General features: G+C 42.6%; 1 protein-coding gene across 1 annotated transcript in view; it reads right to left on the reverse strand.

Annotated features, from left to right (window-relative positions):
• Positions 1 to 1,362: 1,362 nt before the first annotated feature.
• Positions 1,363 to 23,207, reverse strand: part of LOC113007674 (USP6 N-terminal-like protein) — a 29,553-nt gene continuing 7,708 nt past the window's right edge. The window contains exons 3-14 of the mRNA XM_026144517.2: positions 17,796 to 17,881; positions 17,664 to 17,703; positions 17,499 to 17,579; positions 15,109 to 15,216; positions 12,855 to 12,964; positions 9,608 to 9,656; positions 6,875 to 6,995; positions 6,540 to 6,634; positions 6,381 to 6,446; positions 4,926 to 5,025; positions 4,185 to 4,337; positions 1,363 to 4,080 (exon numbers count right to left, since the gene is read on the reverse strand). Of these exons, the coding sequence (XP_026000302.1) occupies positions 3,386 to 4,080; positions 4,185 to 4,337; positions 4,926 to 5,025; positions 6,381 to 6,446; positions 6,540 to 6,634; positions 6,875 to 6,995; positions 9,608 to 9,656; positions 12,855 to 12,964; positions 15,109 to 15,216; positions 17,499 to 17,579; positions 17,664 to 17,703; positions 17,796 to 17,881 (1,704 nt within the window). The 3' untranslated portion in view covers positions 1,363 to 3,385. The remainder of the gene's footprint in view (positions 4,081 to 4,184; positions 4,338 to 4,925; positions 5,026 to 6,380; positions 6,447 to 6,539; positions 6,635 to 6,874; positions 6,996 to 9,607; positions 9,657 to 12,854; positions 12,965 to 15,108; positions 15,217 to 17,498; positions 17,580 to 17,663; positions 17,704 to 17,795; positions 17,882 to 23,207) is intronic.

The following is a 23,207-nucleotide window of genomic DNA, read 5'->3' on the forward strand; positions in this document are numbered from 1 at the left end:
AGGTCTAAGAGGACACACACAAAAATAAGCCCACTGTCAGAGGCCACAAGTCATTAGTAACCTTCACTTTACCTCACTTGGGATGACTGTTACTCAGGAAGTAGACCGGGTCATCTACCAGTCGGACGTTTAGCGGTGTAATCTCTGGCTGCTCCAGTCTGCATGCCAAATATCCTGGGAATAACACCAAGTTGGTCTCTGATGCGCCATGGGAGCATGAATGTTAGATATGACGCAAGAAAAAAGAGCTCGTTTGAATAGGCGAATGAGGTATGTTGTTCCTGTTTCTCCTGAAGACCTTCTATGACTCTGTGGTGGCCTCAGCCATCTTTTACGGTGTGGTCTGCTGGGGCGGCAGCGTCTTTGCAGGGGACAGGAAGAGAACGAAGAGGCTGGAGGGCCAGCTCTGTTCTAGGACGCTCTCTGGACCCTGTGGAGGTGGTGAGTGACAGGAGAAGCTGTCATCGCTGTTGGTCAGCATCTCCCAGCCCATGCAGGAGACTCTGACATCACTGAGCAGCTCCTTCAGTGGCAACTGCAGCACCCACGAGTGGGACGGAGAGACTCCGCAGGTCTTTCCTTCCTACTGCTGTCAGACTCCACAACATGGTCTCTGCAGAGGATCACACACGTGCAGACAGACACACACACAACCATCCCATACACAACTGTAACTCTCGCCCTGTCTCCTTGTTTTGCAATGGCACTAAGAGCAATTTTCCCAGTGTAACAAAGTATTTTATTCTATTTGTACTTTTTCTATTGTATATGGTGTTCTGTCCGTTTTGTGTAGTATGTTATTCTGTTTATCTTATTCTATTGTTTTTTCTCTCTTGTACTTCCTGCCGTGACCAAAGATTTCCCACGTGTGGGACTATAAAGGTTTCTCTTTCTTTCCTTCTTTAAAGAGGCTTTGAGTGCTCAGGTACAGTAGAAAAGCACGATGTATAAAAACCAGTACATTTACTACTTTATTGTCTCTGCTTGCCTTACTGTAAAAGTCCCCGCAGACAAAGACAAAATAAAAACAGTGTTAGTGTCCAATGTTAACATTTATTTGTATGCTGTGTGTATTTATTGTATGTTAACTTTATGTTAGTACGACTCAACACACTGATGTTAGGTTGCCGACCGTGTTACCGGGGTAACGCGCAGGCGAAGAATCTCTTTTGAATAGTAGTTATTTTTTTACGTTTAATAATACATGTTTGAATTCTCCTGCTGGTCTTTACCCAGCACCACCACATCGGTCATATCGTTGCCTCGTTCTGTCCCTTTCAGTTTAAAAACATCTTAGACCCATAATCTACTATTTCCCCGACATGATTTTTACTTTGCAAGAGTCAAGGAAGACAAAGAAAATCAAAATTAAAGTTTATTGTTTCACCTCCAAGGCTTCAATCAGCTAATTGGTTGGACTGTAGCTACTGGACTTTGGCACATCATTTCTCCAACCCTGGAGGATTTTCAGGATGTAAATATAGTCAAATACCATAAAACATATTTACATCATTCAAAACAATGGCATTACATTGTAAAATATGACTAGATTTATTTGGAAAAAATGAAGACCTTTCTAGAACACTTCTCTCCTTCCTGGCTCGTCTATAACTGGAGAGAAACTCTTAATCTAAACTAACCACAAGATGTCAGCGTTTCATTATTTCTAAGAACAGAACTGAAGTTTTTCTTCCTTCAGATGAACAAACTAGTCCCAGCTGTGTCTACCTACTGGTTCTACAGCACTGTACAATATTAAACACATGTTCAAATCATCTGATACATACACATTCGTATTTTGCGTATTTTCACCGTTTAAGGAGGAAACACACAAGATGCCTTTTCTGAGATGATACAAACAATAAATTACAGAGCTAGAAAAAAGCACTTCTTTGAAATGAGCTCAACAGGTTTCAGTACGTATCATCGCAACAGTGAGCCTGCTCACCACGTCAGAGATCTGCACAATCAGTACAGCGCCAGGAAGCTGCTTCTGTTTCCTGATGTAGAGTCAGGTTAGGTTCAACGGGGTCCAATGCAGAACTGAAGCCAATCCAAATAAGGCATCGAGACGTTATTACAAAAAATAAACCTGTAACTCTCCTAGCAAACACTTTACAAAGGCCTAGACTGAACACACAAAAAGTTAAAAAACTACAAACGTGTTTCGTCTGTTGTAAAGGATGATGCTTCAGACTTGGAGTCCTTGGAAATCACTTTCCCGCCAATCCAGACCTAGAATATGATGTCTTGATTAAAGCAGGCGACGGCAGTTTTAGTCAGTCAGTATGATTGGGGTGGCTGTTGCTCAGGAGGTAGAGCAGCTCACCTACTGATTGGAAGGTTGGTGGTTCGATCCCTGGCTCCTCCAGTCTGCATGTCAAGTATCCTTGGGCAAGATACTAACCCCAACTTGCTCTCCGATGCATCCATCGGAGTATGAGTGTACTTAGAAAGCACTGAATATATATAAAGGACTTGTGAGAATGGGTGTGATTGGGTGAATGAGGCATGTTGCATAGAGCGCTTTGAGAATAGAAAAGCGCTCTATAAGAATCAGTCCATTCTGGGCAAAAATGCTTTGTGCCCAAAGTTGAACGATGAAGTGACGTGTTTTCCACAGATCAGCGATTTTAGCAGGTACTCGGGTGTTTTTTAATGTTCGGTTAAAGTGGAAAGATCGGTGCCCACAAAAAAAACCCCCAAACTACTGAAGCTTCTGCTCAACTGGAGAAAAGAACTGAACTGAAAATCAATTAAATCTGACAAAAGTTCTCAGCTGATCCTCTCAGAATATGCTGATATATTTCTTATCAGTTACAGGCCCAAGCCATTTAAGGCTTATAAATGGCTTGGGACATTTGCTTATTCAGCAAAGCATGTGAGGGTTGTATTAAGACAGACATCTTCTAATTAAGACATTTAAAAGCCAGAATGACAGCTAGCTAGCATGTCCTTCTCCCACAACTGGATCTAACAGAACAGCACATACATCGTCCTGTTCACTGCTTCAGGACCAAACAAACCCATCTGCCTTTCACTATGTCGACATATTGTCTTTGTAACCTACATCTGGAACTTTCAGCCACATAAAGGGCAAAAATCTACCAGTTAAAATGTTACCTAACATGAAAAAGGGCTGAAAAGTCCGAAGGAGGAAACAGCTTCTTGTAGCCAAAAGTCTTTAGAAAGTCAGTTTGAAAATTGGCAAATACAAAACTTTTATAAATACTGGTCCCGAAACTGAAAGCACATTTTGAAGCAACTGTTGCTTAACACTGTAAATCTGACTAATAAATCACACCAGAACATTAATCACAGACTTAACCTTTTTACATGTAAAAGCGTCATAAATAAATTAGCGATCTACACTTTTCTGCTCTTCTCATGAAACATCGGCAGCCGATGTGTCCTCTGATTCTGCACTCGAGTCCAGGTTCACGTCCCTGCTCAGTGCTGAGGCCTGCTCCGGCAGCTGAAGCCTCTCTGCTGCAGGCAGACTCTCAGACTGGGCCATGCCCAAAGCCGGCGAGGCTACCTGAGACACGGGCGCTGAAAGAGTCCGCGGGACTTTGCAGCAGAACTGACCGGTGACGGCCGAATGCGCGTCTGCAGTGAGGTCGTTAGTAGAGGCCGAGTGCGGGGCGCTGGTTATTTCTGAAGGTGAGGGAGGTCCTACCGGGACATCTGTGTCAGCTTCTATTCCAACCCTCTCCGGGTTGGACCGTGGTGACGGCTGATCTGCTGCAACCACAGTTTGACTCCATGGGGGTTGGTAAGGCGGAGGCCCTGCTAGTGGGGAGCTGTCAGGGGTGAGTGGGGCTTGGCTGTGGATGATGATGGGATCTGGGGAAGGCAACGGAGTCTCCTCTTTGTCCACACCTTCAAGATTCACAAGGTCCTTGGAGGGACTCTGGTCTGGGGATATGGAGTCTGGCTGGTGGGAGATGATGCGGAGGCACAGGCCGGCTTTGGGGAACCCGCTAGCTGACGTTGGCTTCCCTTCAGAGGGCCGCACTGGACTCAGCAGCACGGGTAGCTCTTGGCCCAGCGGCTTACGGGGCAGCTCCTCAGGCTTCCCTAAAAACGAGCCATTAAGAACTGTTTATTTTCTTTAAGTGCACATTATTGACACCGAATAATGTACTGGAGTACTGGAGACTCCTAAAAGGACAGCCGCGTACCTGGAGGCGGGAGATCCAGCTTCATCTTTCGCAGCTCAGCCATGGAGGCCTGAAGCTGCTCAACGATCATGTCGTCGCTGTAGAAAAAAGTCTGAGCGATGCGCTCCTGCAGGAACTCTCTCAGCTCCTCCAGAGACATCTTCAAGAGGCGCTCTGTTCACAAACCAGATGTTAAACTCACAGAAACGTGCAGTCACGTCTCATCTGTCTTGTACTGGAGCTGTATTCAGATGACATTTAACCCCTGTTTTAAAAAACTGACAATAAAAAATGTTTGTGTAAACTGAGTTGTGTAATCCCACATATGATTTTGTAATGAGCAAATTAATTATAAACATCTTTATATTTATATAACATCTTCTATTTTCTGCAATAATAACTTGTTTGCTACAAATGAGATTTAAACGACTGTAAACATCTATACACTTGTAGATATCCACACGAACACAGAAACCCTGAATCACACAAGTATACAGACATTTATGCAAAAATCATAAAGATGTCTCGAGACTAGACACCAGTAAGTAGTACTTAAATTGCAAAGTGTGGCCTTGCGAAGTTTCACTTTTGCAGACTTTAGGAAAGCAAACAAAAACTGGAAAACTTCAAAATCACTCGATTTCAGGAGGTTAATAAGAGGCTAAAGTTAACACAATGTGGTTGTTGTGTAGAAGGCTCAGTGAGGAAACTGAGCAGAGAGTGATTTATTGTTTCGTGGCGACCCATCCATCATCTCCTTACTCTTGTGTATCTTGAGGATAGTGTAAGACATGGCGGTGAGGAGCCGCTCTCCCTCCAGGATGAAAATGTCCCACAGGCGGAGCGTTAGGGTGAACGGTGTCTGCCGGATCACAAACACAAAAAGTTAGAGAATCACTGCAGCTTAGCTGGATTTGTTTGTGCCAGTGGGTTCATGTATGTGCTGTTCTCCTGCTGGCTGGAGTCAGGAAGTTTGTTTGGTTCCTTCTCAGACCTCAGAGGCCCCGAGGCCCCTCTGAGCCCGGCAACTCAGCGGGATGGAGAAGTGCTGACAACAGCCAAACGCTGCCAGACCACTACCACAGGATTGTGGGCATGCAAGTAGAAGGCTAATAACAGTTTAGGCTGACAGGTCTTAATGCTCTCCTCTAATGCGATGCACCCGAGCTCTGCTGAAATCATGTACAGTATAACTGTGTGAAAGGCGATTCAGTGTTTTTATGTTACAGAGATTAGCATCTGCTAATGCTAACTGCTATATTTACACAGGCTTAACTTTCCAGTTTTATTAAACATGCAGTTGGCTATATTCATAAATTCACATTGTAACGAGCAGCATATGAGCAGCATTCCTTCTCTCACCCCAACCGGTCGCAGCAGATGGCCCCGCCCCTCCCTGAGCCTGGTTCTGTCGGAGGTTTCTTCCTGTTAAAAGAGAGTTTTTCCTTCCCACTGTCGCCAAAGTGCTTGCTCATAGGGGGTCATATGATTGTTGGGTTTTTCTCTGTATCTATGAAGCACCTTGAGGCGACTTTTGTTGTGATTTGGCGCTATATAAATAAAATTGAACTGAATTGAATTGAATGTGTAATCTGGCTATTTAATGAATAATAATTATCATTCAGAGCACTGAGATACCAGGTTCCTCCAGAACCAGCTCTCAGTTTAGGAGACATGAAGCATCTTTTCTTTGAAGGTCAGGATTAAAACGTTCCTCTCTGATAAAGCTTGTAGTGACGGCTGGATCAGGTGACTCGTTATGCTGCCACACGCTCAGGCTGCTGAACACTTTTTCTTCTCTGTATTCTTTCATTTCCTTCCCCTCACACCCCAACCAATCACAGCAGGCGCTGCCAGAGTCTGTTGGTGATAGCTTCCTGTTGGGAGGGAGTTCTTTTTCTCCACTGTTGCAGGTGCAAGATCGTTATTCGCTTTAGTTTAGTATGTTTCAGGCTCTGATGCAGGGTTCCACCTTATAATATTAAGCACTGTGTGTTGACTGTTGTTGTGAACTGGCACTATAGCAAAATTGAATTGAACTGCTTTAAAACTTCCCAAGCAAAATAGAGAAGATACATGGAAATGATATGACATAAAACAAGAAGAGGGGAAAGCAACCTCTTCACACAGTGAGAAAATAATCAGATGACCTTTTATTCAACGTTTAACAGGCAGAAAAAGATGATCTTACTCGTTTACCCCAAGATAATGACTCACCCTGTCAATGAAACACTGCAGGAACCATTTGGTGCTGTAAATGCCTGCAGACATCTGCTCTTTGTCCTTGAAATAGAGAACACGAGTCAGAACTAGCACGTATCCTGCTTGCTAGAGCGTTACTCCAAGTTTTTCAAAAACAGAAAAAACTGATCTCACCAGATGTTTCTTCAGTTTGGGAACGAGCTTGGAAATAATCTGATCATGATGTGCCTGGAATCTCTGAAGTTTTGGAAAGCCTGGAACAAAAAAGCCTTAACAGGGCAGAAGGGAAGTGAGAACTTTTTAATCTAATTTCATGTCAGTCCAAACCAAATCTGACAAGCAGTACAGTTTGTAATCAGTTCCACCACCCGCAGAGCCAAAGACTGTCATCTGCACGGTTGGTGCAGCTGCAGGAAAATGATTTCAGTGTTTAGCTTCATCGTATCTTGCAGAGAACACGTTTGCTGTTAATGTTCAGACGAATGAATGAATCCTCTGGGATGTCTCACCATGCATGGCGTGTTTCTGGTTGGTGAGCAGCTGTGACAGGGCCCAGAAAGCGTCTTCCTCATTCATGTACATGAGCAGCAGGGCGGCAATCTGACTCATGCCCTGGCAGTAGCTCACCTCCTGCAGGAAACGTGCAAAAAGACCCCAATAATGGGCTTTCCGCTGTTGTGGTAACTGTAACTGACACTAGCTTAACACAAGTTAACACAAAACTATCAAACAATTATTAACTTTTTGTCATCATCCTGTGGGACCATTCTCCACCACGGATATTAGTTTTATTATTATCAGCAGTAGTGTTATTGTTGTATTTGTATATTCTATAGTGCCTTAATAGTCAGTAGGAATAAAGCAGATGGGCCATGATCAAAACGAATTAAAAACCCCAGAATATATTAAACATGGGCAAATTTTCAATTACTTAGTCATTCCTATTTTGAAATGTTAATCATGCAAAGCAAAAAACAAAAGCACGGAGCTTTGGTCACTGAGGGGAGTGGAGTCTATCTTAGCAAGTGCAAGGTGAGAGGCAGGGTGCACCCTGGGCAAAGGCCATCGCAGGATCAACAATGAAAGACAGACAGCCATGCAAACTTGTATGCACTCCTAAAACTTTAAGATGCATGTCTCTGGCTGTGGACGAGGACCCACACAGGCACTAGGAGAACATGAGAGAAGGACCCCAGCTGCAGCAAGCACACTACAGACACAATGCTACATGATTTTATTCATATGTACAGAAGAAGCAATGGTGATATTGTCTTAATAGTATATTGCAAATATGTTTGTTTGGTGTGGGCAACTGTATTTGACATAGTACATTGCAACACTATTCTATAGGAAGTGCAGAATTATTAGGCAAGTTGTATTTTTGAGGAATAATTTTATTATTGAACAACAACCATGTTCTCAATGAACCCAAAAAACTCATTAATATCAAAGCTGAATGTTTTTGGAAGTAGTTTTTAGTTTGTTTTTAGTTTCAGCTATTTTAGGGGGATATCTGTGTGTGCAGGTGACTATTACTGTGCATAATTATTAGGCAACTTAACAAAAAACAAATATATACCCATTTCAATGATTTATTTTTACCAGTGAAACCAATATAACATCTCCACATTCACAAATATACATTTCTGACATTCAAAAACAAAACAAAAACAAATCAGCGACCAATATAGCCACCTTTCTTTGCAAGGACACTCAAAAGCCTGCCATCCATGGATTCTGTCAGTGTTTTGATCTGTTCACCATCAACATTGCGTGCAGCAGCAACCACAGCCTCCCAGACACTGTTCAGAGAGGTGTACTGTTTTCCCTCCTTGTAAATCTCACATTTGATGATGGACCACAGGTTCTCAATGGGGTTCAGATCAGGTGAACAAGGAGGCCATGTCATTAGTTTTTCTTCTTTTATACCCTTTCTTGCCAGCCACGCTGTGGAGTACTTGGACGCGTGTGATGGAGCATTGTCCTGCATGAAAATCATGTTTTTCTTGAAGGATGCAGACTTCTTCCTGTACCACTGCTTGAAGAAGGTGTCTTCCAGAAACTGGCAGTAGGACTGGGAGTTGAGCTTGACTCCATCCTCAACCCGAAAAGGCCCCACAAGCTCATCTCTGATGATACCAGCCCAAACCAGTACTCCACCTCCACCTTGCTGGCGTCTGAGTCGGACTGGAGCTCTCTGCCCTTTACCAATCCAGCCACGGGCCCATCCATCTGGCCCATCAAGACTCACTCTCGTTTCATCAGTCCATAAAACCTTAGAAAAACCAGTCTTGAGATATTTCTTGGCCCAGTCTTGACGTTTCAGCTTGTGTGTCTTGTTCAGTGGTGGTCGTCTTTCAGCCTTTCTTACCTTGGCCATGTCTCTGAGTATTGCACACCTTGTGCTTTTGGGCACTCCAGTGATGTTGCAGCCAAGATGCCACTTGGTGGCAAGTGGCATCTTGGCAGCTGCACGCTTGACTTTTCTCAGTTCATGGGCAGTTATTTTGCGCCTTGGTTTTTCTACACGCTTCTTGCGACCCTGCTGACTATTTTGAATGAAACGCTTGATTGTTCGATGATCACGCTTCAGAAGCTTTGCAATTTTGAGACTGCTGCATCCCTCTGCAAGATATCTCACTATTTTTGACTTTTCTGAGCCTGTCAAGTCCTTCTTTTGACCCATTTTGCCAAAGGAAAGGACGTTGCCTAATAATTATGCACACCTGATATAGGGTGTTGATTTCATTAGACCACACCCCTTCTCATTACAGAGATGCACATCACCTAATATGCTTAATTGGTAGTAGGCTTTCGAGCCTATACAGCTTGGAGTAATACAACATGCATGAAGAGGATGATGTGGACAAAATACTCATTTGCCTAATAATTCTGCACTCCCTGTATGAGTGCTGCAGTTTCAGCAATTTTTGCAATCCACATGTTTCAGTGGCACGTCTAGTAAAAACCCTGTTTCTGCAAATAATAAAAGCAGCTCAGTAAGACAACCATCAGTGCTGTATCAGCTGCTGTCCACTTAAAGCACTCAATGCATATCATGTCAAAAGCATGCAGTACTGTGTGTGGGGTGTGTGTGTGTGGGGGGGGACAAGAAACCACAGTGGAAAATGAAGTCTCTGCCCACGAAAAGAAAATTTAGACGTGACTGCAGATTTTTATCAGTTCACTTGAGTTGCTGGTGTTTTAATGTTTCATGTAATTTAGAGAAATCAGCTACTTACTGTGTTGTAGACTGAATATGCAGAGAGGACATGAAAGAGAGCCTGCTGCCTGTAAATCAAAGAAACAGGAAGGAAAGGATAGGAAAGGAGAAGAAGCAACAAAAGGAAACAAGGAAGGGAGTGAGAAGGAGAGGAAATGAAAAAATGAGTGTCATGAATCCTGACACTGTATGTGAAGCTGTAAGCAAACCCCACAGCAAACAGTGTGCTGGACACACAATTACAAACCAGAAGTGAGAGGAAAGGAAAAAATAACAGTAACACAGAGAGACTACAGTCTCTGCTCTTTAAAAATCCTTTTTGTATCCTGAACATCTGTTAGATACTGAAATGTTCTCCAGCTCCACACTTTCCACTGCTGCTTCTGAACAGGACCATTACACTGACATCACTCTGTTACAGGATCAGGTTACACATAAACCCACGCCATCCAGAGCTCAGCCTGCCCACCTCTCTCTCACACTCAGTCCAAGTTCACCCTGAGGTCTCTCTGCAGACACAGATTTTTTTCCTCTCGCACTTTTTTAATCTGTTTGAATATGGTAACAGTTACAACCTGGAAAATGATATGTAACACACACTACATGACCCAAAGTATGTGGACATCCAAGCCATGTGCATCAATGTCCTTCTACAACAACCTTAATTAGTCTTGTCTCAGGTTTTCCCTCTGACGGGAACCTGGATGCAGGGATTTCAGTGCTCAGCGCTACTCATTTCAGCCTACTCTGAATCCAGATAAAAAGGGCAGCTTAGATATTGGTCTAAAGTTTATTAGTTTATTATGTTTCATGTCGCACTAGTGTAAATGGTAAATGGGCTGACTCTTATAGAGTGCTTCATACAACTTACCTTATTCACCCAATCACACCCATTCATACAATTCATACAGTTGTTTGCTAAATGTTGTCCTATAATTAGTAGGGGTGGGTTTTTATAATCGATTTATCGATTAAAATCGATTCTGGCTTGGATAACGTAAAATCGATTCATTAAAATCCTGAATCGATTTTTTAATATTAATTTATTTTGCCCGAAATGCCAGAATCTCAGGTGACATCTCACAAAATTTCAACAACCACCAAACAGCTAAGACAGTAAATGAGAGCAGGAACACGGCTTCTGCACAAAGACGTAAACACACAGCGCGACCCGCGGATCAGAATCAGTGAGATGTCGCCTTTCTCAGCTGATGGTCGGGGCTGAAAGCCGACAGCTCGCCGATTCTGATCCGCGGGTCCGCGCTTTTTGTTTACGCCCTTTATGAGCCGATTCTAAAGCTGTTAGTTTCATCTCTCTCCAAACAATATTGACCGAACCAGCAGCAAAAGAAGATCCAAACTACGCTTCACATAAACATCATCATGAATTCCCTCTGACTTTTGCTGACTTTTCAGGATAAAAATCACACTTCATGCACAGCTCTCTCTCTCTCTCTCTCTCTTTTCTTCTTTATTCGCTTGCTTGTTACGCACAAGTCTACCGTTGTTTACAGGCTGTCGGCCGACGTTTTTTTTTCCCTTTTACTTACTTCCGAAAAGTAAACCTAATTTCTGCCGTTCAATATTGAACAAATTTAAATTTTTTTAAATTAAGCAAAATGTAAAACGCTTAACCGTGTCTCTAATAAAACCGCTGTAATGTCAGAGGTGATGTTCATGTGTTGATTAATGGTTTTCTTTCGTTTTTGATGTACTGCAGATTATTTTTATAAAATCCCAGGCCAGGAAAATCACCTTCATGTTTTTCTGTGTTTTATCTTCAGCTACTTTGACACAAAAGCATCTGCTGTGACGCTCACACCTGTGATAAAGTCTTGCGTGTGTCAGCTTCCTTTTTATTGATACAAAAATATGTAAATGTACTGATCTGAATTATAATATTTCTGACTGTCAAAATTTCCCAGATTCAAATCGAATCGAATTAAATCGAATCGTGGATCGAATCGATTCGGGACCTTGTGAATCGGAATTGAATCGATTCTAGAAATCAGTGACGATACCCAGCCCTAATAATTAGCACTGCGACCTAACAATCTTAACACTTTGCTGAAAGCATATGATAACTGTATGCTTTCACACTGTATTCCTCTTTAATGTGCAAGTTACATCATTTGCTCACAGTGTTGGGGAGTAACGGAATACATGTACCGCCGTTACGTATTTAAAATACAAAATATGAGTAACTGTATTCCGTTACAGTTACCGTTTAAAAAGGTGGTATTCAGAATACTTTGTTGAAATAAATGGATTACACTGCGGTACTTTCCTGTTTCATTTTGTCGCGGGTCAGGACTGTTTGGGTTTTGTTTGACAGCTACGTTCTGTTGTTCCAGGCGGCAGCGTTACGGTTGCCATGGTTACAGGGCGACGCTCTATCTCTCGCGCGGCTGTGTGTTTCCTGGGTGAGAGAGCGCCTTTTTGTTGTTGTTGTTGTTGTGCTAAGCTAACAGGCAGAATGCTACAAGCATAGCTCTAAAGAATGTAGCATCATGGGCAGTGTAGTCCGTGTTGCAGGGAGAATGGACTGCCATACCCGTTATGTGTCTGTGAGCAAGAGGAGGGAGAAAAAAGGAGAGTGGAAAACTACGAGTTATCATCGAGCAGAAACGGGAGCTGGAAGCATGTAAATATAATAATAACCACTTCAGCCAAGAAGAGTGCCTGACGAGCCCAGTTGTAAGTAAGCTATTAAGACTCGACTGTACACCGTGTTCGTGTTTTCCTCCGAAAACAATAAGTTCCGTTGGAGCAGCCTTTCAACGCCTCTCTCTGTCTCTCGCAAGAAAAGTTGACCCACACAACAAAGTAAAGCTATTTTTCGGCTACGAGCCGACAGGGACCCCGCCGTATTAGTCAGAGGTCCCTTTACTACAGTTCGGAGCCGCGGACCTTCAGTAATAGTAATAAATCACACAGCAATAGTACATTCACGTTGTTGTAAAAACCATGATAATATGTTAAGTAATCCAAAGTATTCAGAATACGTTACTGTCATTGAGTAACGTAACGGAATACGTTACAGAATACATTTTGGGGCATGTATTCTGTATTCTGTAATGGAATACATTTTAAAAGTAACCTTCCCAACACTGTTTGCTCAGTACTTTGAAAATATGTCTCTGTAACTTTGGATCCCACCACTGAGCTTGGCGGTTATAAATATTCTTTGAGAACAGAAAGTCCGAGCCGTTTATCCGTCTGAAATCCATTTCAGCTGCAAAATCCGACTCAACAGTGAAACTTACTTGACTCCAAAGCGATCCATGAACATGATATGGTTTCGAAATGTCCTGTTGATGTCCAAGTCAATCTGTTTGATCTCAGATGAGCACAGCCTGGCCTGCTCCTTCATTTTCTGAGTGAAAAACAGACAAAAGTCAACAAGGACATGTGGAGGTACCTGTGCTGAAAGACAAATGTGTCATTCAGTAGAGCTACAAAAACAAGTTTTACATATCAGGGAATATATATTGTAAATTCAGTCAGAATGAATCTATTATTGATTATGCTAACTGTTTATGTGTGTCATCAGTTTTCTGAAACATCTCGTCTATCAGAGAAAATGTGATTGCATCTATGAATGTGCTGAAAATGTGATTACAGGTTGGTGGACCATCTTATCCTTTACAAATATGTGTCAGTTAAGATCAGTCTGCCAGGTGATAAGACTGTCAGCTTTGATATTTCATAGCTTTAACTTTTTTTAAAACATGCTACTTTATACTTTTACTTTATTACATTAGACTTGTAACATTTACAACATAGCTACAGTTTATAACAGTTATAACAATGTTTTTCTCTCAGCTTTTTAAAAAACGTATTTACAGTGGGGCAAAAAAGTATTTAGTCAGCCACCGATTGTGCAAGTTCCCCCACTTAAAATGATGACAGAGGTCAGTAATTTGCACCAGAGGTACACTTCAACTGTGAGAGACAGAATGTGAAAAAAAAAATCCATGAATCCACATGGTAGGATTTGTAAAGAATTTATTGGTAAATCAGGGTGGAAAATAAGTATTTGGTCAATAACAAAAATACAACTCAATACTTTGTAACATAACCTTTGTTGGCAATAACAGAGGTCAAACGTTTACTATAGGTCTTTACCAGGTTTGCACACACAGTAGCTGGTATTTTGGCCCATTCCTCCATGCAGATCTTCTCGAGAGCAGTGATGTTTTGGGGCTGTCACCGAGCAACACGGACTTTCAACTCCCGCCACAGATTTTCTATGGGGTTGAGGTCTGGAGACTGGCTAGGCCACTCCAGGACTTTCAAATGCTTCTTACGGAGCCACTCCTTTGTTGCCCGGGCGGTGTGTTTTGGATCATTGTCATGTTGGAAGACCCAGCCTCGTTTCATCTTCAAAGTTCTCACTGATGGAAGGAGGTTTTGGCTCAAAATCTCACGATACATGGCCCCATTCATTCTGTCCTTAACACGGATCAGTCGTCCTGTCCCCTTGGCAGAAAAACAGCCCCATAGCATGATGTTTCCACCCCCATGCTTCACAGTAGGTCTGGTGTTCTTGGGATGCAACTCAGTATTCTTCTTCCTCCAAACACGATGAGTTGAGTTTATACCAAAAAGTTCTACTTTGGTTTCATCTGACCACATGACATTCTCCCAATCCTCTGCTGTATCATCCATGTGCTCTCTGGCAAACTTCAGACGGGCCTGGACATGCACTGGCTTCAGCAGCGGAACACGTCTGGCACTGCGGGATGTGATTCCCTGCCGTTGTAGTGTGTTACTGATGGTGACCTTTGTTACTTTGGTCCCAGCTCTCTGCAGGTCATTCACCAGGTCCCCCCGTGTGGTTCTGGGATCTTTGCTCACCGTTCTCATGATCATTTTGACCCCACGGGATGAGATCTTGCGTGGAGCCCCAGATCGAGGGAGATTATCAGTGGTCTTGTATGTCTTCCATTTTCTGATGATTGCTCCCACAGTTGATTTTTTCACACCAAGCTGCTTGCCTATTGTAGATTCACTCTTCCCAGTCTGGTGCAGGTCTACAATACTTTTCCTGGTGTCCTTCCAAAGCTCTTTGGTCTTGGCCATGGCGGAGTTTGGAGTCTGACTGTTTGAGGCTGTGGACAGGTGTCTTTTATACAGATGATGAGTTCAAACAGGTGCCATTCATACAGGTAACGAGTGGGGGACAGAAAAGCTTCTTACAGAGGACGTTACAGGTCTGTGAGAGCCAGAGATTTTCCTTGTTTGAGGTGACCAAATACTTATTTTCCACCCTGATTTACGAATAAATTCTTTACAAATCCTACCATGTGAATTCACGGATTTTTTTTTCACATTCTGTCTCTCACAGTTGAAGTGTACCTCTGGTGCAAATTACTGACCTCTGTCATCATTTTAAGTGGGGGAACTTGCACAATCGGTGGCTGACTAAATACTTTTTTGCCCCACTGTATATGTCCAACTTATTTTTATGCTCAGAACAGATTTGCAAAGAGACTCATTTCAGACGTGAATAAATACCTCATATTTGCCCTCGTTCTCCTTCTTGGCCCTGTCCACGTCCAGCATCAGTGCCCAGGCCCGGCCTCTGAGCTGCAGGGGGATGCCTTTGTATACTCGTTTTACCATCTGGCAGCAGAGAGCAGAGGGAATCATAAACACTGAGTGAATAAAACGCCACAAAGTTTAGAGAACAGAAGCTACAAAGACTGAATCATCAGAAAGTTAAACCACCTACCGATCGCCTACGACCCCGTTCACAGTAAAGCCAAAAGTTTGAAAACATTTTCCGTGAGCACTCGAAGCAGGTTTGTAAGTATCTCTCTGTCGTACAGTTTCTGTTAACTTGGTTGGCTTTGCAACTTCTACCTCAAGTACCTCCACTCATCAACATGGAAACACCCCCCCAAATCCTTTGTCTTGGGCCAAGTGCTTTGTCTTTTGGACTTAATGCTTAATTGTATTCAGCGTGAGTTTTAGTCTGTCTGTTGTTTTGCTTTTTTCCTCTGTGTCTGTGAGTCTGCGTTCGGGTCCAGTCCTGCCTGCCACGCACAGTTCATCCACCTTGCTTGCTCTCATTGCTGTGTATGTATTTGATGTACTTGTGCTTTTCTCAGCTCACTGACCACTCAAAGTGCTTTAGACTACAAGTCACATTTTAGCCACACATTCATAAAGCACTTTACACTTCTAGCTACAGATTTTTACAATTTTCTGATTACTCTGTTTTTTTTACTTAGACAGGCTGCACAACTATATTTTTTAATGATTTATTATTATTTTTCCATCTTTCCGAGACAGCAACATGATATTTACTCCTGCAGCCTCCCAGCCCTGACTTTGTTCAGTCACTGCTAACCAACTAACTCTGGTCCTTATACACTAATGTGCTGCCTCTGAGTAAACTGGTCAGCTTGGTGTTATGCTGGTGTATAGCACAGTTTTGTTGAGTTTGTAGACTTCAGCTGCAGAGCAGAACAGAGACTACTGTCAGCAGCTTTAGTCAGGTGGAACTGTACATATTGTATTATTTATTCAGTCATTTGGAAAAGGAAACTAGAATTACAACTAGAACGAGCTCAATGACGACTTTAAAAAAGAGCGTTAGGCTAACAAAGAGCTCAAATTCATGCTTCGAGCACGATAATGTTTCATGTTTTTAACAAAGACAGATGACAGAAATGCTCAATGATGGATCAAACTGAACTGAACTCAGTTCAGTTTTATTTATATAGCACCAAATACCAAAACAGTTACTGCAAGATGCTTTATATTTTATGGTAAAGACCTTAGAATAACACAGAGATTTATTATTTATGAACAATTTAGGCAGCACGGTGGCACGGTGGTTAGCACTGTTGCCTCACAGCAAGAAGTCCTGAGTTCAATTCCACCATCAGGCCGGGGTCTTTCTGTGTGGAGTTTGCATGTTCTCCCCTGTTTGCGTGGGTTCCCTCCGGGTACTCCGGCTTCCTCCCCAAAGACATGCAGTTAGTGGGGATAGGTTAATTGATTAATCCAAATTGCCCACAGGTGCAAATGTGAGCGTGAATGGTCTGTCTGTGTCAGCCCTGCGACAGACTGGCGACCTGTCCAGGGTGTGCCCCGCCTCTCTCCCTATGACAGCTGGGACAGGCTCCAGCACCCCCTGCAGCCCTGAAAAGGATAACTGGAAGCGGATGGATGACTTACTGACACTAGTGGAGACCAAGCTAACGGTGGATGTACACTCAGCTGCTCTGGTTGAGTCTATTGATTTTCCAGCCACAGTAACAACGATCAATAAGCATAGCAGCAACTCTCTCACTAATGTAGGTGTTTGTCCAGAGGGTCGGAACCAGTCAAGCTAATTTTCCACCTTTCCCGTACAAGGACGCACATCGTCTTAGTGAGGAAGAGTGTCGGTGCAAAACCAAAGAAACTAACCCAGAACTGCAGAGTGTCAGAACCCAACCTCTGCGTTGTACAATGGGATTTTTTAATATATTTTTAAAAAGTATAATGGAAACATGAAATTAGCATATAAGAAATCTGATTTCATCATTTTTTCAGCAAAATTGTTATTGCTAATGACTGCTTGTGAGACTTATGGGGACACTTGCCAGAAGCTTGTATGAGGACATCATTATCGAGATGGAGAGAAGATTGTAGGTTTTTTCCTCTCCTAGTGTGATTTATATTCTGGTGAGAAGCTTTGATTCAGAATTCTTAATGAGGGAGTACATTTGAGCTGAATATGTTCTGGACTCAACACCGACACTTGCTGTGATTCAATCTGTGTTACAAAACTCGCTGACATCAGAGAAACCAGCTGCAGTTTTACATGTTTGTCAGCAATTGTCTCCAGCAATGAAGTCATTATAAATCTGTTCTGAATTTTCCATGTGCTCCGTGTGCAAACTGTTACTCACCCTGTCACTGTTCTTGTATTTATCCCACTTCTTCACCATCTTCAGCCATTTCTCTGCTCTCTCAATCTCCTGCTGCTTCAGCTATGAAAGTAAAAGAAGCTGGTGAACAAAAACAACCTACTGCATGCATTTGTCCTGAAAGAAATGTGGCATTTGCCTCTTTACCTTCTCTTCATGTGCAGTTGGTGCCGGCAGCTCATCTTCACTGGAAGAATGAAGAGAAACAAATGATGAGATGCAACAAAACAGGGCAGAGTGGTACCAACCGGCATGACTTTACTTTGAAGACAGACTTACTGCATGAAGCCGAAACGGTCGATGACTTTGTAGATGCTGTAATCAGCATCCTCCCAGGGGTAGATCTCCACCCCGCCCTGCCTGCCCTGGAAACAGTAACAGGTATAAACTTACAAACTACAGTCTAGACAAATAGATACGCACATGTGTACAATTACTTACATAAACAAAAGGATCTTATTGTGCTGAAGCGCACCTGCCCTAAAGGAGGAACTACAAAGGCCCCAAAATGGAGTTTAAAGACTCTTGATGAGCCCAAGGTCCTACAGTATGGATATAGGTGCTCCTTACATGGGTCAGTTCTACATCTGGCCTGCATCTGGCCCATATAACACATGTAACCCATGTAAAGCCTGCCTCATTGCTTTTGGCCTGTGCCTGGCCTGGATACAGGACTTGCGAGTGCTGTGCCAAAAGAAGTCCAGATTAGGCCCCCATGTGTCTTCTATCTGGGTCCATGCACAAACCTTTGCACACAATCGTGTTTGTCGTTAGTTAGGGACGACGACAGGCATATTGTGATGCTCCTCTTCCTCTTTAATGCTACAGTTATTATTATTACAGGTATTACAGAACTAGCAGTAAGGTCTGGGGTTGATAAGCTGAAGTACTGTAGAAGTAGCAGAAACTAGTTCCTCCTGGGGCCACTTCAGGCTGTCTCCAAAAACAGTCAGTTAGACTGACGTGACACTGACTGATCACTAGAATTGCACCCTCTCATCCACAAATCATCACTTCTGCCTTAAAATAAATCATAGTTTGAGTCCAGAAATCTTTGATATACAGTGCTCCCTCGCTATAACGCAGTTCACCTTTCGCTGTTTCGCTGATTTTTTTGGTGCAATTTTGCATCCTTTTTTTTTTTTAAACAACACATTGTGTTCTGCGTCCTGATTGGCTGTAGACCATTGTAATCAATCTTGTGCCGTGTCTCCTGTACAGTACAGAACGTGTTCAGTTTGTCAAATTTACATAAATCTTTGATCCTAGCAGTGTGACTCTGCTGTACTGTAAGTTTGTAAGTTTTCTCCCCAACAAACACGACAATGTCGACGAAACGTTTTGCACCGTCAAAGGCTTCTGCGGTAGCACCCAACAGGCAGAGGAAGCTGCTAACCATCGCACAAAAAGACATGCTCATTCTTCTCGCTTCCTCCACTTCTGTACCATTGATTCATTATGTTGAATTCTCTGGCAGCTGCTCTATTCCCATGTTCTGGACCTGAAAACAGGGTTTCATCTTTGGCTTCATTCTATAATAATGGGCTTTTTTTTCTATGAAGGTTTGAACTTCCCTTCCACATCGAAAGGAGCCACCTGAGGTGGTTCGGGCATCTGACAAGGACGCCTGCTGGGCGCCTCCTGGGTGAGGTGTTCCGGGCATGTCCCACCATGAGGAGTCCCCGGGGCAGACCCAGGACACGCTGGAGAGATTATATCTCTCGGCTGGTCCCAGACAAGCTGGAGGAGGTGGCTGGGGAGAGGGAGGTCTGGGCTACTCTGCTTAGGCTGCTGCCCCTGCGACCCGGCCCCGGATAAAGCGGAAGAAGATGGATGGGTGGTTTGAACTTTGTGTTTAAACAAGAGAGAAAAGTGTGAAAATGTCTGTCTGAGAAAAGTGTATAAAGGGAGTAGTGAGGGGTTTTACAGCTTTAAAACATCTATAATAATTGTAAAAAAATAAAGTTGGCTATTTTGGGGATTTCACCTATCGTGGGTTATTTTTAATAACGCGATAAACGAGGGACGACTGTACAGTATTTTTTTAGAGCTTACTTTTGGAGTAGGGCTTTGCCCCTTGGAATCAATGCTTGAGGACCAAGCATGTCATGATCATGTTCATTAGGGTTCACATAAGCCACATTGCCATACTGTAAATCCTCTACATTTACAGTTTGCATTGGTACTTCGTGATATCACTAGTTGCCAGTTGGACATTTTTTAAAATACATCTATTTAAATATTTAAGCTTTACATCGCAGTCAAAAGCCAAAAAGTACACATGTGACTAACTAAATGAATAAAAGCACAGTATGAACATGGACAGAAAGCTCCACACACAAACCTCCTCCCCTAATCAAGTAAGCACTCAGTCTCTCTCCATAGTACAACTGTACATGACATGCATTTAGAATCTCCTTAAACCTGCACAAAGTTTAGAAGTAATGCTTTTATCATGGAAAATCCATTTGAGCAACAATTTGATCCCAGTGTTGACATAACACAGAGGGAACTAATCCTCAGACAGACAGCCTGAGAGGCTTCTCACTCCACTCGACTGTGGTTGGCTGCCTAACTGGAAAGCAGCCAATCAGCGAACCCAAAGAAAGTGTAAAGCTTCACCATGGCTGAGTCGGCTCTCTGAGCCTCAGAGGCCCTGCATGTGATGTCGGCGTCATCAGAGTGAGAGGACTAAAAATAATTTTACACCGAGGGCGTTTGGAGACACACAGTGTGTTACAGAAAGACATTAAAGCCAGAGAGATGGCTCTATTTGAATCGCACTCATTTAAATTTTGCTACGCTGATTCACTACAACTGAATCGAATTCACTAAATGAATGACTCACATCATTTGTAAGACACAATAAGATTTGATGGAGTGCATCAAAACACAAGAGCACCAGTGTCTACGGCTGCCTTATTTCACAGCACTAATGACTGTCAGGCCACTTTAAACCATTCGACACAACCCGACTACTCTGCCTTGTTTTCTTTCATCTTTTCTGAATGACACAGCTACTGTGAGTTACAGGTGCCAACAAACAGACAGCCGATCTTACCCTGATCGTACTTAGTGGTAGCATTTACTTACAGAAGTCAAGTGGTAAGAGCTAGCGATTAGCACTATGACCGCCTGCTTAACATTGTGTTGGTCCCCTTTTTGCTGCTAAAATAGCACTGTCCCATTGAGGCATTGACTCCACTAGACCCCTGTAGGTGTGCTGTGGTATCTGACACCAAGATGTTAGCAACAGAGTCCTGTAAGCTGTGAGGTGGGGCCCCCGTGGACTTGTTTGTCCAGCACATCCCAGAGATGCTCGAATGGATTGAGGGAAATCTGGAGTCCAAATCAACACCTCGCTGTGCTCCTCAAAGCTTCCTGAACACTTTTGCTTTCTGACAGGTTGCATTATCCAGCTGAATATTGTTTCCATGAAAGGGTGTACATGGTCTGCAAAAAAGCTTAGCTAGGCGGTACGAGTTGAAGTAACATCCACAATGATGAAGGTTTCCCAGCTGAACATCGCCCAAAGCATCACACTGCTTGCTTCCTCCAACACAACAAACAACACACACCCAGCCATCCATGTGATGTACAAGTGATTCATCAGATGAGGCCGATCTTCTTCCATTGTGCTGGGGTCCAGTTCCGATGCTCGCTTGCCCATTGCTGGCACTTTGGGCAGTGGACAGGAGTCAGGATGGGCAGCCTGACTGGTCTGCATCTATTCAGCCCCATTCGCAACAAACTGTGATGCACTGTGTATTCTATATATGCTTTAGTAAGATAAGATAAGATAAGATAAGATAAGATAAGATAACCTTTATTAGTCCCACACGTGGGAAATTTGTTTTGTCACAGCAGGAAGTGGACAGTGCAAAAGTTATGAGGCAAAAATTAGAATACAATAAGAATAAATACAGTACACAACTGTACAGAATAGAATAAAATAAAATACTATATACAGTAGAATAAAATAAAATAAATATACAATAAGATAAAATAGAATACAAATACAAATACTATATACAACTGAGTAAAAATACAACGATGACAGAAAGGATTATTGCACTTGGTATTATTGCATATGTATGGATGTGTGTGCTTGATCAGTAGATGTTGGATCAGACTATATGGGCCAGCTTTTGTTACCTGTGTACATCAGTGAGCCTTGGCTGCCCATGTCCCTGTCTCTGGTTCACCCCATTTCCTTCCTTGGACTACTTTTGATAGATGCTGACCACTGCAGGCCAGGAACACGCCACAGGAGTGGCAGCATTGGAGATACTCTGACTTCGTTATTGAGCCGGCACAGTTCAGCCTTAGTCAAACTCTCTCAAATCCTTACATTCACCAGTTTTTCCTGCTTTTAAAGACAAAATGTTCACTTCTTAAATGCACCCACTAACAGATTCCACGAAGAAGAGATAATCAGTGTTATTCCTAATGTTTCACTAATTTCTCATTTTTAATGTTCTTAATTTTATACTTACCGTACTGATAATGTTTAGAGCATCATTTTGGAGCTCTGGCTTCTTTTGAAAATAATGGCTTCTTTTGGCATCAAAAGAAGAATAATTTTGTTATCCATATATTCTTTTTCAAGATGATCATACACAGTGTCATTTATTTGAACTGTTCTTTTCCAGTTTGACTGTCCAGGGTACATCTTTAATCTTTTAAAAAATAAAACAAGAATTAGGCCCACAAGTTTGAACTTATTTTGACTTTTCTCTAATCCAAGTAAACCCACATTTTCAAATATATCTGTACATTATTATTTGGTTTAATGCCCCTTAGAAACCTGCCCCTCAAATATATGTTTTTGGTAGTCATCAACTAGCTTCTGCATTATTTTGGCTGGATATTTAATGACCCTTGTTGGCAGAATTGGTATATAAAAATTGTTGTTTTCCTGGCACAGAACTGGCGTTTAAGCACAGCCCACAAATTTAAAATAGGGTTGAGTTTGGGGCATTGGGAAGACCATTCCAGAAACTCAATGGGCCATTTCTAAACAGGTGCAGATCATCGGTTCAAAGAATTGTATGTAAAGACAAAATTGATTAGGATGTTCAGGAACAAACCAGGAACCAACAAGATCAAGCCTACCAAGAGCTGGAAACTGCTGGAAGGCCAGTGTCGCTGTCCACAGTCCACTGACCTTCCAGCTGTTTACGCTACCACGGACTAAGAAAGAGTGTCGACCAAAGAAAAAGTCCATGCTTATGAAATTAATAACTTCAGGTTCAACTGAAATTTGCAGTTGTCCACATGGACAAGCCCAAAGCCTTCTGGGGAAAAGCTTTAAGACTGAGCTATTCAACCACAATGACAAGAGATATGTTTAGAAGAATAAAGGTTAGGCTTTCAAACCATGGATAGAATAATGAAGAACATAGACAAATATTAGTTGTGTTTTCGAACTTCAGAGCTGCCTCCTGATGAAATCAAAAGAATTTTGAAATCGTTCCCACATTCTGCTGCAGCCAGGTTTGACAGAGAAACACTAAATCTCTTAAAAGCAACAAATTACTGCAATTCAGATTAGCACAATAGCTAAATTAGAGTATCGCCTGGGGTTGTCGAGTGGCAAACACTGTGTGGAAAATGCTGTCCCTGCAGGTCAGTGTCAACTCAATTACTGCACAGTTTGTCACAGATGTTGCTATGGCTAAAAAGCTCAAA

Source organism: Astatotilapia calliptera, chromosome 1, assembly GCF_964374335.1.
Source record: "Astatotilapia calliptera chromosome 1, fAstCal68.1, whole genome shotgun sequence".
Classification (NCBI taxonomy): domain Eukaryota; kingdom Metazoa; phylum Chordata; class Actinopteri; order Cichliformes; family Cichlidae; genus Astatotilapia; species Astatotilapia calliptera.